The 17,359-nt window shown below is 40.1% G+C and overlaps 1 protein-coding gene across 1 annotated transcript in view; it reads right to left on the reverse strand.

Moving 5' to 3' along the window:
• ZNF827 (zinc finger protein 827) overlaps positions 1 to 17,359 on the reverse strand; it is an 82,005-nt gene that overhangs the window by 41,733 nt on the left and 22,913 nt on the right. The window contains exon 5 of the mRNA XM_086611995.1: positions 10,259 to 10,492. Within this exon, the coding sequence (XP_086468121.1) occupies positions 10,259 to 10,492 (234 nt within the window). The remainder of the gene's footprint in view (positions 1 to 10,258; positions 10,493 to 17,359) is intronic.

Consider the following 17,359-nt stretch of genomic DNA (forward strand, 5'->3'; position numbering starts at 1 on the left):
CCCAAAACTGGTACAGTATTCCACATGTAGGAATTAGAAAGGTTAAGGAGCATCAGGGAGTCTGAGAGACCAGTGGAACCAAGCTCTACCCTCCCTGAGACAGAAACAGGAACAATCATCAGAAAAAAAATAAGATCAAGGGGATCCTGTATCCTCCCCCCATTGGGCTGAAGGCACAAAAAAAAAAAAAAAAGGAGTAAATGGAGGCAAGTCCATGCTCAGGCAGCAGGCAAACCCTCTCCTTGCCCACCTCATCTTCCCAGGTGCCTCTGTACAACAGGTATGAGGCTCTGGATGTGGAAGACCAGTCAACAGAGGATGTGGATGATGATTCATCTACCCCAGAAGTGTGTTACCAAGGTCAGAAAGGCCTATCCCCCATGTCACGACCACCTCCAGGAGGAAGAAAAGATGGGTTATAGTTGCAGGCAACTCCCTTCTGAGGGGAACAGAGTATCCAATGTGCTGGACAGATCCTCCTCTTCAGGAAGTCTGCTGTCTCCCTATGGCCTGGGTTAAGGACATCACTAGGAAACTTCCTAGCCTGGTAGGGCCCTTGGACTATTATCCATTACCGCTCTTCCGTGTTGATGGTGATGAAGCTCTGGACTTCTGTAAAGCCTTTGACACGGTCCTCCCACAACATCCTTCTCTCTAAATTGGAGAGATATGGATTTCATAGAGGGACTGTCCAAAGGATGAGGAATTGGTTGGATGATCGCATCCAGAGGGTAGTGGTCAATAGCTCAATGTCCAGATGGATATTAGTGATGAGTTGTGTCCCTCAGGAGTCCGTATTGGCATCAGTACTGTTGAATATCTTCATCATTGATATAGACAGTGGGATCAAGTGCACCTTCAGCAAATTTGCAGATGACACCAAGCTGAGTGGTGCAGCTGACACATGTGAGAGACAAGATGCCATCCAGAGGGACCTGGGCAAGCTGAAGAAGTGGGCATGTGTGAACTTCATGAGGTTCAACAAGGCTAAGTACAAGGTCCTGCACCTGGGTCAGGGCAACCCCCAGTATCAATACAGGCTGGAGGATGAAGAGATTGAGAGCAGCCCTCTAGAGAAGGATTTGGGGGTACTAGTGGACAAAAAGATGGACGTGGGCCAGCAATGTGTGCTCACAGCCCAGAAAGCCAGCCATGTCCTGGGCTGCATCAAAAGAAGCGTGGCCAGCAGGGCGAGGGAGGTGATTCTGCCCCTCTACTCTGCTCTCATGAGACCCCACCTGGAGTACTGCGTTCAGCTCTGAAGTCCCCAACACAAGAAGGTCATGGAGCTGCTGGAGCAAGTCCGGAGGAGGGCCACGAAGATGATCCAAGGGCTGGAGCACCTCTGCTATGAAGACAGGCTGAGAGAGTTGGGGCTGTTCAGTCTGGAGAAGAGAAATCTCCCAGAAAACCTTATTGTGGCCTTTCAATACTTAAAGGGGGCTTATAAGAAAGATGAGAACAAACTTTTTAGCACGGCCTGTTGTGATAGGACAAGGGGTAATGGTTTTAAACTAAAAGAGGGTAGACTAGATACAAGGAAGAAATTTTTTACAATACGAGTGGTGAAACACTGTAACAGGTTGCCCAGATTGGTAGTAAATGCCTCATCCCTGAACACATTCAAGGCCAGGTTGGATGAGGCTCTGGGTAAGCTGATATAGTTGAAGATGTCCCTGCTCACTGTAGGGGGCTTGGACTAGATGTCCTTTAAAGGTCCCTTTCAACTCAAACTGTTCTATGATTCTATGCAGCACTCACCTGCTCTAGAGAGGACACACAACATGCTCTTCTAATACAGCACAGTCTGCTTTTCACTTTATTTGGGTTGAAAGTCTAAATCAAGTGCACAGATTTAACAAAAAACACAAGTCATGTAGTAAATATTGCTTTTGCTGATACAATAGCTGTCCAATGACTTTCCATTGCTGAAATCAAACAAATTCTTGTTAAATCATTCATGCTTCTTCCCACTGTTTTATTTAAAACTTCATCCTGCAGCTAAAATTCTAAGTCACTCGTATTTGCTGAAATGCCCATCAGCTTTACAAATCAACTTTATGAATCAGCTTAGAAAAGAAAGCCTTTCCCATATGTCTCATAAATTGGACTCGTGCACTAGTTTTCACAATCAAGCAGACAGGGGTAACTAGTGGGTCAACTTGTACCCACTTCAAAAGCTTTCAGTATGGAGAATCAGGCATTTTGTTATGCTAATTGTTCTGATTTGCTAGAAACAAACATGCCCTAAAACAGCTTAAATAAAACCTCAGAGGTAGGAAACAGTTGGTGAGCCCTGGAGGTTCTGCTACAGAGACACAACAAGTAACATCTGACATTCCCTAGGGCGCTGCGCTTGATGCTTTATTTTGCTAGTGTTTTTTTTCAAACTGCTGTTTTATGTAAGGCAACATCAATGGGCCTTGAATCAATGTAACAGGATCATGCATTAAAAAAAATGAATCATAAAATGGATCATATTTGTTAAAGTGGAACCTCTGAACTCCCATGTTACAGAATTTTGCAACTATGGGCTTAGTTTCACAAAAATGGAAGCCAACCAAAAAAAAGGAGCAAATTAAAGCAATAGATTAATTTGAGTTGTAATACGCATCTGCTGCTCCTTCCATTAAATGGTAGGATTATGGTGTGTACCTGAACAACCCTGCTTGCAGAACATGGCCAAGCCCTCAAAACATAGATGAAGAAGAATTTGATTAAAAGTCAACATGTGCACTAAAGTGTTATTTTACAACATATTCCAATCCACGCAAGTATTTCAGTTCAAGAAAATTCTAGGCTAGCATTTCTGCAGCAAGCTGTACCTTTGCAGAGAACCTGGCTCCAGTTCTCGTCTTTCCAAACTGACTCTCCACAGACAAGGGGAACTGCAGGAGGCCCTTCTGCAAATACTGTGCATCCACGATTCCCTGACACTTTGAAAAAAATTGACATGCCCACTTTCCAGAGCTTTGTGGCTACTCCCCCACCTGGCTGAACATCATCAAGGAAAAGTAGTAAAGCAAAGGGTTGGGAGATTTGTTTAAACTCTTTAGTGACAATTCCTTAAAACTGAAATGAAATGAAAAAACAACAACAAAAAAATTAAAATCCAGAACATTAAAAGAAGCACATTGGAACCACAGACATTATGGTTTCTTATTATTCCAAATTATCTAATCTTTTAAATTAACATGGTTTTCATTAAATGTCAAGATTATCCTGACATGGGAAAAAGGAAGATGACCAATTGCAATAATTTAAAGGCATAGTACAGTATCTACTGAACTGAAAGCCAAGCTCTGTTATAAGCTACTTGTTTTTCTGTAATTTTTGTTGTTTTGTGGGTTTTTTAAGATCTGTAAGGGAAAAAATACTTAGACTTTGCAGACTTCCATACTTCTCACCCTATAGTTCTCCTCTGAACAGACTGTATTTTTTCACATTTTCCCTGGTTTTGGGTTTAGACATTAATGTTGTCACGAAACATGGCAAAACCCATGAATTGGTATGACTTCATTACTAGATTAGTTCTTTTGGGATTATGTTATTATGCAGATGTGATGGAAAAGCTTATTAAACTGAATGAACATACCATGCCTGACATGAATTTCATGTTGTACAGCATTGGCAAGAGAGCCTCGAAATCTTGAAGAAAAAAATTTGGAACCTGACACATTTGCAATAATAAATCTAGCTGTCCAGAAACCTGTATCTTTTTCTATACTGCAATTAAAACACAGCGTCATCTAACCATTCACAATCTATTTCACATTTCTGTTGGTTAAAAAAAAAATACAACAACAAAACAACAAAAAACACTTGGCTAGCAGCGGGACTTAATCTGGTGACGTGACCTGCCATGGCTTGCCATCTCTCTCGTTCCCATCAAGAGAAAGTCTTATTTTGGGTCATACACTTCCCTGCTTAGTTTTCTGGGCTTCTACAGAAGCACCTGCTGCTGCCCAGAGCTTTCTAATTAGCTATTTAGAGACCAAGGAACAAAAGACTTCCCTGTACTTTCACTCCTCTGCCCATTACCACAGCTCTCCAAGCAGAGATGAAAGCACTCTTGACAGCTCCCCTGCAATCTAGGTACAGAGACTCTTATGAGGTCCTGACAACAGCTGTCTCCAAAGACAGCAGCCTAGCTCCATACAAGCACTTCCCAGAACAGACCACAAAGTTACAAGAAAGAAATATATAGGAAGGAATATATAGGAAGGTTAGTTTCTGTCCCTCACCTCACCCAAATAACGTAGTAATGTACTTTTTCTTCGCTACAGTAACAATAAACCGAAAGACTGCCAACACAACTCACTAAAACTGGAAAGACTCTGTGACTGCTAGGAATAATAGCTTACTAGCCATGGACTCGTTTTTGTTGTCAATTCACATTGCTGATGACAGCCAAGCACAAAGCCACCCAAGCCTTAAAATGAGGTAAACCTGACACGAGCTGTCCAGCCACACACGTGTAGACAGCACTCCCAGTTAGCAAACTTTTAAACTGATACTGTTATTTAGTTCCTCTGGAAGCCTGTGCTGTTGTGACTGGATTGGTTTTGGTATGAGCTAATTTAAAACCTTCTCAGACAGTCCTTCAGCTTGCTGTGCCCTAACACATAACGTGCCATTTCTGGAACGGGAGTAGCATTGAGGTGGTCTGGCCTTCATCTTATGCTACAATTGTACTATCATTCTTTTTTTCTTTTTCTTCCTCTTTTTAAATAGAAGTTCTAATTCACGTGGTTCCAGTTAAATGTAAGTTATAGTGACAAAAAAATTAACTACAAGGCGCGAAATAGAAAATTAGCATAAACAAGTGGATAAAGCCTTAATCAAAAAAGGAACAAAAAAAAAATTAACCAAACCCTCACAATAACCAGTTGTGCTGAAAGAGGAATTGTCATATAATTAGGTGATAATGTATTGGAGTTGATCAAGAATGCTTTCAGAATCAATTGTATGTGTAACATTTTACTTCATGACCCTGGCACAAAAATTAAGTATGCACTAATTGCGTCTGCTGATAACCCGAAATGATGACACGTTGCTGCTACTGGGGAACTGGTGTATCGCAAGAAGCACTGTGTGACCCAAGGACTGAAGTACAAAAATCCAAAGGAACTGAATAGTACAAAGGTCATGCATTTCCTAGTGATAACAAGGATATCTGCAATACATGGGGAATTGATCCACTGAAAAAAAAAGAGAGGAGGAAAACAACCTGAGTCACTACTGAAATGCAAAATGACTACGTTTCACAAATAAGATATAGCTGAAATAAAGGCAAATGTGATTCAGACAACATTTCTAGGAAAGACAGTGACATATTAATGTCATAGTTCAAGGCACCGGGGTAAAATATTACTTAGAAAATGCTAGTACCTGGAATAGATTTTATACGCCTCCAGCTATGCATTCATTTTTGGACAAGAAGGCAAAACACTATATGCTTCTGAAAGATAATACATGCCCAAAACATATTAGCAGCATGACGATTTCAACAGAAAATGAATGTTCAGATCCAAACATTAGCATGTAAATGCAAACATTTATTTTAAATTTCAGTCTCCTCTGAATACTACCTTTCAATTTACAAGACTGAGTATATAAAACTGACCAAGGATCACTGGGTGCACCACTTAGTTAAACATTTTGAGAAATAAATTAGCTTTTCCATGAAAAAGAACTGGTAAGAATGTAGAAAACTGATTCAGGTGTATTTGAAATATATTCCTTCCATTTCTTATAAGTATTTCATAGAATCATAGAATGGGACAGGCTGGAAGGGACCTCAGAGATCATCTAATCCAACCTCCCTGTCATGGGCAGGGACGCCTCTCAACTAGACCAGGCTACTTAAGGCTCCGTCCAACCTGGCCTTGAACACCTCCAGGGAGGGGGCATCCACAACTTCTCTGGGCAATTTATTCCAAAGTCTTACCACCCTCGTACTGAAGAATTTCTTCCGAAGATCTAATCTAAATCTGTTCTCCTTCAACTTAAACCCATTTCCCCTTGTCCTATCAGTGGACACTCTTGTAAAAAGTCCCTCCTCAGCCTTCCTGTAAGTTCCCTTCAGGTATTGGAAGGCAGCTATTAGGTCCCCCCGAAGTCTTCTCTTTTCAAGGCTGAACAATCCCAGCTCCCGCAACCTGTCCTCGTAGCAGAGGTGCTCCAGCCCCTGGATCATCTTTGTAGCCCTTCTCTGAACATGCTCCAACAAATCTATGTCTCTCTTATGGTGGTGACACCGGAACTGGATGCAGTATTCGAGGTGGGGTCTCACAAGAGCAGAGTAGAGGGGGAGAATCACCTCTCTTGACCTGCTGACCACACTTCTCCTGATACATCCCAGGATGCGGTTGGCCTTCTGGTCCGCATGAGCGCACTGCCGGCTCATGTTGAGCTTCTCATCTATAAACACCCCCAAATCCTTCTCTTCAGGGCTACTCTCAACCCACTCTGTGCCCAGTTTGTATTTGTGCCTAGGATTGGCCCGACCCAGGTGAAGGACCTTGCATTTTGACTTGTTGAAGCTCATGCAGTTTGCACTGGCCCAATTCTCTAGCCTATCAAGGTCCCTCTGGATGGCATCTCTTCCCTCAAGTGAGTCCACAGCACCACACAACTTGGTGTCATCGGCAAACTTACTGAGGGTGCACTCAATGCTGTCACTGACAAAGATGTTGAACAGCACTGGACCCAGAACAGACCCCTGAGGGACACCGCTTGACACTGGTCTCCATGTAGACATCGCACCATTGACCACAACTCTTTGAGTGCGACCATCCAGCCAGTTTGTTATCCACCGAGTGGTCCATCTGTCAAATCCGTGTCTCTCCGTTTTAGAGACAAGGATGTCATGTGGGACAGTGTCAAACGCCTTGCACAAGTCCAGGAAAACAACATCCGTTGCTTTACCCACGTCAATCAGTGCTGTAGCTTTGTCGTAGAAGGCCACTAAATTAGTCAGGCACGACTTGCCCCTAGTGAAGCCATGTTGTGCAACATTTAATAGGAATTTAAAGGCTTTTCAGGGATGGCACTCTTCCAAACAGAAATGAGAGCAATTTGCTCCACTCCACTATCTCCTCAAATCTGTTTGCTTACCATTGGATCTAGTCTCAGTCAAGACTTAGTAATGGACAGAATTCATAGTTCACCTTTGTACATTTGTATAAATCACGGTAGTCATTTTATGTTCTTCTATAAAATGTAGGTTGAAGGTCTGCACTGAGGCCTGAACTTTACCTGTTAACCCCCAAAGACCATTTCTTCCAAATGGGTATTTCATTTGTTTTTTAAATAGCAGATCAGCTGTTAGTCAAAACAAAATTTCCTATCTGGAAGGAAATGAGTTCTGCCTAGACATGTCCAAGACACATTAGCCTTTTTAGTTTGAATAATTCTTTGGAAGAAATGTGACTAGGTGTCAAGTTTGTGAACTCTGAGGTAGAAGATCTGAATCCAAGTGGAATACAGTGGAGAAAACACTAGTATAAAAGGGCAGAACACCTCCAGATAAGGTCCAATTCCACTAAAGTGATATACAGGACAGGGCCCGATCTTAAACACTGTTTCTGTGCTGCTAGAAGCATGCAAGTGTCCTGACAGCTCTTTAGCTTAATGAGAAAAGTGTAGTAGAACTTGTGTAGTAGAACTAACATAGACAGCTCTGTGTGTGATTTTCTCTTGTTTGTGTACATCTGCCTCTACAATGACAACTAGTAAATGTTCTGTTAATGTTCTACTACAGTAAACTATATTTATTCTTCTAATTTTTCCTAGTTTCTAAGCAGCTAACAAGTCCCTTCACTACAGGGACTGGTGATGTGCAGTAAGTCTCTCTTACAGTATGTACCAGCCCAAACTAGGCTCCAGAGTTGAAAAGGCCTTCCACCACACTGTACAAGCCCAGCTAAGAGCTAGCAACACAGCATCTCTTTTTGGGAAAAGAGATTTCCCAGTGAAAAATATAAACCAGTGTATCCTTCGCATGAAAGGAGACAGCAAGGTATAAGCTTATATCCCAAGAGGCTCCCATGAGGCTGCAACAAATGGCAATATTATTGCTTAGGGGATAACAGAAGCATGTATGTCAGAAATGCAGAAAGTGAAATACTATTATGTTGGAAATCCCTTGCTGAATTTGTAAGCAGTGCAGGTTTTGGTAATTAGTATTACACAGAAGAAAGTGAAAATAACAAGGAAAGGATGTAATCCATTCAGTCTTTACCAAGAATATACAGAGTCTGAAAGGACCTGACTTAAACCCAATTACATAATATATCAAATCTAATAAGGGCACTTGACTGAAGATTTCCCACAGATAGTAGAACATCCAGACATACTCATTCCTCTTTTTTTTTTTTCCTCTTCTCCTTCCAGTATCAGGAAAAAGGAGGAAATTTGTTCTTGTTTTCACTTTATGCTGAAGAAGCGACTTAATTGTTTCTAAATCACCAAAAACATAGTGCAGAATTGCTTAAAATAGGCTGAGAAGTCAATAGTGGCCTCAAAATGCTCTACCAGATAAAGTAAACATGAGAAAAAAAAAACCACACTAAAGAGGCTATTGACCTTAGATATTCCTCTTATATTTGTCTTACACTAAACTGTATCAGTGTTTTCCTTCTTTACAGTTTCTGCCTTGGATGGTAATTCAGAAAAGTGCAAGTTGAAAACAACATGTGATAAACTTGGTATAACCCCACCCACTGGCTGCTTCAGGAATACCAATTGCAGCAATACCGACTGAGTAAAAGGTAAAGAATTACTCTAGGATTTAATCTATGGATTAACTAAAAAAGACCACTAGCAGAAAAAAATGCTCAGTCACTAAGAGATCATTATAGAAATATTAAACTAGTGTATTTCTTACTACAACCTTTAAAGACTGGGAGGAGTTCCCAACAGAAGTGACTGAAGACCAAGATTTTATACACGCCAGATTTCACTCATATAAACAGGTATTTAAGGCACAAATGTTCTAATATAACAGTCTGTAATAAAACTGTTTAAACACAGCCTGCTAGTGCTAAATTCAAGATTCACAATCAAGAACCCTAATGTCTCTGAAGTACTTGAGAAATCATTATGTTTCTCTAATGAAAATAGTTATATAAATTTAAATGCATGCAGAAAAATAAAGCCACAGGTTAACATTTATCAGGCTGTAAAGTTCTGTTACCAGAACACCATACAACTAATTACATATTAGAATTTATGGGGGAAATCCTAGTTAGTTAAAATCTTTCAGGTACAAATTTGAGCTCCAATTCAATACAGACAGTATGCAGTCAAGTCAAGTAATTTCAGATAGGTTTGGCAGGGATCTCAGAAGTTACTAAACTTGTAAACATTTCCACTGGCACCTCTTGCGTGACTTTGGCATACTTAAAAATATAAGTCCTGTGCAGTTTTGGAGAAGACTTAAAAGCTAACTGATCCAGTTTAGGTGCAAAAGTATGAAACCCAGCCTCCCAGACTGACTTTCATGTTTCAGTCCTAAAAGCTGAAGTCTATTAGAAGTTGAAAGCTTTTTCATCATTCACTTAACCTGTTCCCAGCAGACAGAATTCAATCCTTCTACTTTCTCTAAAGTTGAACCTTTATTCTGACAGTTAGACAAAGCGTAATTAGCAGAACATGTATTTTTATTTGACTCCCTTCATCTGTAACGTTATATATGTGTATACGCATACATACTGAGCACCTGACTGGCAGAAGGATGTATCACTAAGGCAATGTAGGCAAGTTCAAGTGGTCTCCCTAACAGCAGAAAGCTGGCTCAGTTTATGTTGGTTTTTTTTTAATAGTGTATCTTATAATTTTGAGTACAAGATATTGTTAGAAAAAACCAAAAGGCTTTAAAAGTCATCATTTATAAAGCTATATCAAGTATAGTTCAGTACAGACACACATTCTTATGATGTTAATGAAGTGACATGTGAATAAATTGGTATTAACGTGTTTTGGTACATTTAAAAAATGACAAGATCTAAAAGCTTTAAGGCATGATTTCTTTTGACTTATTCCATAGTCATTAATTTGAAAACCAGGGCACAGATAATTAGATACTATGGCAACAGATCAAACTGAGATGCCTTATGTATGTGAACGTGCATAGACAGACCTTTTCAACTGTTCCTTCACTTGCTACTAAAGCTAAACACTCCTTCCGCAAAGTAACCCTGCTAACATACGTGGAAAAACACAAAAGTTCAATATTATTAAATTAAACATCTACCTGAGAGCTTCATGAGGAGCTCAGATGCTGCCTTGACTGATATATCCTGCCTCATCACATTTGCCTGTGCTTCCTGTGGCTTGAGTTTCTCCTCAGGGACATTTGGAGCTGAGGCTTCGGATTCCTGGCTGAACACATAGCTGGGCTGAGACAAGGCTGAACTTGTGGCGTCTTCATCCTTAGGCTCCTCTTTCACTTTAAATTTAGGAGTCAAAGGCTCTTTTTGATTTGCAGCTGTCAAGAGAAGGAAAGAAGTGAGACTTAATGAGGTATGTAATATATAATCATAGAGCAGCTAGGAACAGGAAGAAATCATAACCTGAGAAATGCCAGACCAGGTACTGGAAGCAAGCATGTCAAACTGTATTCAAAGACACTTCAAAATGTGAACAAACATCTGCATCTTTTGTACAAAGGGACAGTTTTGAAACATAAAAACTGCATGTACCAGAGCTCAAGAAAACATCCTTCTCTTACTTTTCTGTTCCTACTCCTCCTAAAAGCATTCCCCTGGTCATTGGTTTGTAGATCTTCTATAGGCTTGACAGAAGTTCAAAATATCATTTCACATAGGGGCAAATTTGGCAAAGCCCATGGGTACTATATACTGAATTCTTAGAGCATGGAAAAGAGGCAAGAGATGAAGAGTAGAAAAATAGGAAACCTAAGAGGGAAGTAAAAGGGAAAAGAAGAGCAAATTCTTAGATCCTAAGAGTTGGTATTGGTTAAGAAAGAGAACAGAGGGATTTTCAGAAAACAGTTCTTCACTGGAAGATGCTATAGAGCACTATTCCAGGTTCTACATGCATAAAAGAGAAAGTGAGCAAGTTTAAAATAATCCTTTCAAATACTCCATGTAAGCAGCTGCATAGCCTCAGAGAAGGGCACAGAGACCTTGAGGCTGCTTAAAATCTACACACTGAACAATGTTGTTCTTGAATGGTCTTTGTAATACCAAGAACACCTCTTAAACAATACTTCCAAACTCGAGCAATATAAATTCACAGGCAGACTGCAAAACAAATAAAGAAGCTCCGTTATTTTTCAGCAGCTTTTCTTATAATTCTTTATTTTTGACCATTAGAGATACTTCCTTCCCCATCTCTGTTAGTGGCTTTTTCTTGCTCAAAATTTCACTTTAAATTCCCAGTAACACACAGCAGATGACATGTTCAGTGCCCCAAACTTCGATGACTTTACATCTTTCTCACCTCTATAAACCTCTGTCTCCACAAATATGAAAGATAGAGCATCATCCCCATTTTGTTCTCTTTCTAAGCTCTCTCACCAGCTACCTCACTACCTTTCTTTCCTCTTCCACCTATTCTCCTCCTTGCACATGACAATCCCCTGCCTACCCCTCACAATTCCTGCAGATGAGCTCTGTCAAATCTCACTCGGACCACGTAAGAAGTATGTATCCCACCAGCCCTTTCACGAGCTGCAGCAGGGCATTAGAAGCCCATGTGCATTGTCTGCTGCAGAGAGCTGTTTGGTTTACAAACTCATTACATGAACAGGAAAAGCTGAGGAAGTCGCCTAGCACAGGGATGGTTATATCCAACTGAAGGGGGCAACATACCAGCAGGAGAAATCAACCCAACAAAATCTGGCAACATTCACTTCACCAAAGTAGCCTTTGGTCTACTTCCTCCTCCACTTCGTTGCTTCTCCCCTGCTCTCCAGCTCCTCACTTTCCTGGAATATTTCCTCAGATACTCTACTTCTCAGGAGTTCCCCCAAAATTTGACTCCTGGAGCACCTGAATTGCTGTACCTCAAAGTGCTCATCATCTCCCAGAGACCTCAACCCTAAAATTTGGGTACAATTGCCATCTTCATCACAAAAAAACACTCATGTTTGCTACTTGGAGCTTTGTTCATTTTCACATAGACCACTGTTTTGTGCTTCTCTTCGTACTTGTTTGTTGGTTGTTTCTTTTTTTTTTTTTAAAGATACTACATTACCCTGTAATACAACACCTCCACCTTCTCAGCTTATATTCCAGGGCTGTTTGATTTGGCTTTGGATGATCTGTATTTTTCCACTTTCTTATTGGTTGGTAAACCATTACCAAAGAACAAGATTAAAAGAAGCGGTATAAACTGCATACACATACACACTGGTGCTATTCACTACGTCAGAAATTAAATTAGTATTTAGTATTTAATTAATAATTAGTATTTAATTATTAATTTCAGGGTATTCTCAAACTCTGTGATGAAGCCAAGTTCTAACAGCTCAGAGAACCAAAAATTAAAGGTAAGTCACATCAGAGTGTAAAAAGTTTCGTGACAGTGACACACCCAGAATGATTTGGACAGGGCATCCACCAAGTTTCCCTCCTTTCCCATGTCTCACTTTCCCCTTCTCTCCCTACCCCACACATTAGCTCTCCTACACGCTGCTATAAGCCACCATTCCCTCACACTTCTGAGCCACCACCCAAGATAAAAATGCTAAAACTATGTTGACAAATCTACCAGCACATCAGCCATAATCTAAATGAGTTCTTCAGGAGATCTGTATACTTACTTTGTCCCTATGTGTCTACAAGACAACACCTTGGCAGTATCAGGTGAGGAGGAAAAGAAACCCAGACTAATGTTCTTACCTATGTTGCTGGTTCTGCCTACTCTAGCTGCTTTGCTTTGGACAGAAGATAGAATTAACAAATTAGGAAAGAAACAGGGGTTTATTTCTTCAATTAACTGACAGCACATTCCTTGAACTGACCACACTTTCCAAAATCAAACATTTTAATTGTAGACAAATCACAAAAAGTAGAAGAGTTGTTTACCTCATTTTTCTTCCCCCAGAAAGCAAAATCAAACCAAACAAAATCAGACAACTTTTGGGTCTGATTATTCAGACCCAATTGTTTCAATTAATGGGGTTTTGTTTCAATTAATGGAGCTTTTACTCTTTCTTGAAATATACTAAAGCAGATTCCAATGTAAATGAAGCCTAAATAGAAGGACAAACGAAAAAAGGGAGAGGTTGGCCAGTCTATCAGATCCATACATTAAAACTAGAGGGGGAAAAAAAACCTAACCAAAAAACAGAACCAAAAAACCAACCATCTGAAACCCAATAGAAGTCCCCACCATCCTTGCTTCTGACCCATCTTGGATGTACAATTATGGGCAGAATTGCTAACACATGGGAAATAGCAACCATGATGCATCCACTAGTCATGTTAGGGAGAACAATAATCAGATGTAAGAAAAGTCATGGCCAATAAGGGAAATAAAATCTGACTGACACCATTTTTTTAAAAACCCTATGATGGAGGAATCTTAAAAATCAGAATGAGACAAAGATGAAAAAGATAATGTTGAAGTCTACTAAGTATATTCAAACTACAAAATTATTACTTCCTAGAAGAAATAGCATCTTCTATCTACATACAAAAATAGATATGCACACATATACTTAATTTATATTTAACTTACATTCATCCTGAACTGCAAGGAGAACAGACTGAAGGATGTGTTGACTGCAGACTGAATCCAAAAAACCCAGCGATTTAATTTTGAAATACACAGTGAGGAAAAAAAACCCCAAACAATCCAACATCTAGCAAACACAACAAATAGGCAGGAGTATCTCAAGCAGGCTTGATAATTCCCCATTCATTCCATTCCACGTCCAGAAAAAATACAATCAAAGAAGATTCCAGACTGCTGATTTTTATCTTCCTGGAAACTGGAATAATTTGATCCATTTGGCAAAAGCAGATGATGAAAGTTATAGCACTTTCTTCAAACTGCCAAATGCCACAAGAAAAGCTTTGGGCATCTGCTGCTAATCTGAAACACTCTGATGGAAGCTAACTGCATCAGTCCACTTACGAGAATTTCCAAATGCTCAAAATGTTTATAATTGAAAGAGGAAAATGGGCTGATTGCTTCAAGCCATGATCAATGTTACAAGTCACAATCAGCAAGGAGTTGCTCACTGTTCCACCTGTCTGAGCAAAGAACACGAGAAAGAAAAAAGAATCCACAACAAAAATGCTGCCGCAAAGGAGACCACAAGAAAAAGCACCTACAGACTCTGGGTTGAAAGGGACTGTGATGAAAACGCCACAGTAAACTGCTGCGTCATCATGTCATTTTACAAGGGATGCCTGGCTACAGCTACAAAGATGAGAGAGCAGGCCAGTCATGGCTGAGGGAAAAAGGGAAAGCGAGGACACATTCCAAAAGGCACTGCAAATTGAACTGGTCTCCTAGAGATCTTGCAGGAAAACCTCCCTTTGTATTTCTCCTCAGAGCCATCATGGCAAGAGAACCATGGCATGACTTCTACTTGAGGAAAAAATGATAGTGTTTTATCCATGTACTGCTGGAGCTACAGCATCTGAATGACACAGGGGGGCTTCCATTCCAGTTGTGAGCTGTGGTGGTTACAAGAAACCAAGGACCTCTGACAGATCAGTTCTGCAGTATTTGGAAGACACGTTTCCCCAACACTGGGCATCATCATCCTGAAGGCAGCTGTGGTCGATAATGACTTGAGACTTCTGCTATTTTCACTCTAGTAATTGAAAGGTGCAGGTAGGTCTTGGCATTCCGCATGGAGACTGTAGCTTATATTTGATGACATTCAAGAACTGAGTAACGGGTGCAAACATGCAGAAGCAGCCACTGGTGACCTAATTGCTTTGCAAGAGAAAATCGATGCAACTGGAATGTGCTGGAGAATCTCCAGACTAAAGTCCAATTGGGCTGATAAATTATGTTCACCTTATTAACCATAGAGGCTGTCTACGGTGTAAGTGGCCCAAAAGGAGAAATACTGTTCTTCTGGCAGAATAGCCTAGCTGGTCTCATTTCTCTTTAGTGCTTTCTGCCCTGGTGTATTAATCTGTCCCAGAGCACCTCATGTTACCTAACCCTCCTGAGAGTGCTAACTCAATTACACCTCATTTTCAAAGCCCTCTACTCTGTCCTCAACCAAATAAACTAACCTACAGGGCTCCAAGGAAGAGGACGGGAACTATCAATGAAAAAGCTACTTAGGACTCAAGGGCGCTCAGCATTAAAACATTTATTTTTATCAAAGCAGTGGAATAGCAGAATAGACAATCACGAGAAGTATGATGATGCCAAGACTTGCCACCTCTGGGCTTCCAGAGACCACTTAAAATATGAGGCCTTCCAAACTGTCTTGCTTAAGTACAGTAACAATGTGCAAGCAGAAGTTAAGACAAAGTCAGCTAACTATCCTGATCTTCTCTAAAGCTGCTTTGCATTTAAGGAGCTGTAGTCAAGCAAAATGAGACACAGCACTGGAGAACGACCAGTTCACCTACTATCCCCTCGGAATTTCACAATGTTCTAATCCGAGTGAAATGGAGGAATTAAGCAAATTGCTAAGGTACCTGTAGGATCACACACGCCTCCACGCCCCACGATTTCCGTTACACAGTCAAAGTCTCACTTGCCAAACAAAGTTGTAATATCCGCCAAGACCATCTTCTCCTTTTCAGGTTAAAAAATAAAATAAAAAAAACCACAAACCAGCAGAATAGGGAAAATTCTGGTGAAGGTGGTGTAAAGAGGGGGAGGAGACTGAAAGGAGAAAAAGCAAATTTGTTGCTGATAGGAAAGAATTGTTTGCAATCTGGAAGTTACTCCTCTCTACAAGGAACAGAAATAGAGAAGAAGAGAAACACCACCAGACTGACCTTTATATTTGTTTAAGGAAACAAAAAACAAACCAAACAATCAGAGATGATTGAACAATGTCTTCAATTCCCATTTCGGACAGATGTGACAAAAAGGCTCATGAGCCAGGACTTCTTCCTAGAGTGTAATGGTGTGATCAGGGAAGCAAGAGAGCCACCAGTCTAGTCTAGACTTACACTTCAAATGTAAGGGTTTATGCAGATATTAAAACTAAGTTGTAAGCACAGAGCTGGTCCAGAATCATATTCATGTCGTCTTTTATGTTGTATTGGACTGAGTACACAAAAAAGCAGCTTGCTACCCTGTATTTTAAGTGACTGAATTAGAACAGTCTACGCTGCTTTATCTTGCTAAATTCTATATATTCCTTCAAGGTGTAAAACACAACGGGCATGATTTGAAGGATGTCGGGAAATTCTTGGATGTAAGACTAGCAGTTGCTGAAAAGAGATTATAAGGGTGATGATATATCAGTGACAAAGATTAGTACAAGCTTTTATTTGCCCAGGTTTTAATTAGCCATGCTATTGCCCTTTACAGTTTTATTTTAAATTAAAGGTCTATATGGAAATTATGAAAATGTGAATCTGGAGAAACACTTCAAAGAGAGATCTTGATGACATAAGGGATATTTGCACTGACAGCAGCATTATGGAATTCACAGTATTTTTAAATTAAGGATATGGCTCAGTAATTGCCAGTCCTGTGTGCTTACATATTCTAATTGAAATTTTACATTCTGGCATAAAGTATGAATCCTAAATATAGGCAGCATGGTCTTTTCTTTGGAACTTGCTACACAAATACATCAATTATGACAATGTAATTGGACATGCTTTTATATTATTAAAAATACTTCTCAAAGAGTTCAAGCCAGTCAGTTCAGTACTGTCAATGGCAAATGCGAAAACATTTCAAATTACTTGTGTTACCTTTAAGGAATGCAGCAATTTTCAAGAGCCAAACAGAACAAATAATCTAAGTGATTACTTAGCTTATCTACTAGTATTTTGTATGTAGCTGTTTGATGATTCACTATTTCATTATTCCATTAATGGAATCAGCTAAGAAAACATGAACGCGAAGTTCAAGTGCTTTGGACAGTCACCAAAATCCCACAGTGGCATTGTTTTCCAAATTAAAGATTTGACTCTTCACACGATAGTGACAGCAGGTATGACTTAAACTGGGAGAAACCATAGTTTCTCATTTGTTTAACATGGCCAGATTTGACTTAAACTGGGAGAAATTATAGTTTCTCACTTGTTTAACATGGCCAGCCCCAAACCCTCAGCATATTATCTCTCCTTCCTCCTCTCTATATTAAAGTTTTTCCATGTGAGTAACTTGGGGAACATAAAAAGAACTGCAGAAGCAGGGCACACTTGATAACATACACCGTCAC

This window comes from Tauraco erythrolophus, chromosome 5, assembly GCF_009769465.1.
Source record: "Tauraco erythrolophus isolate bTauEry1 chromosome 5, bTauEry1.pri, whole genome shotgun sequence".
Taxonomy (NCBI): Eukaryota; Metazoa; Chordata; class Aves; order Musophagiformes; family Musophagidae; genus Tauraco; species Tauraco erythrolophus.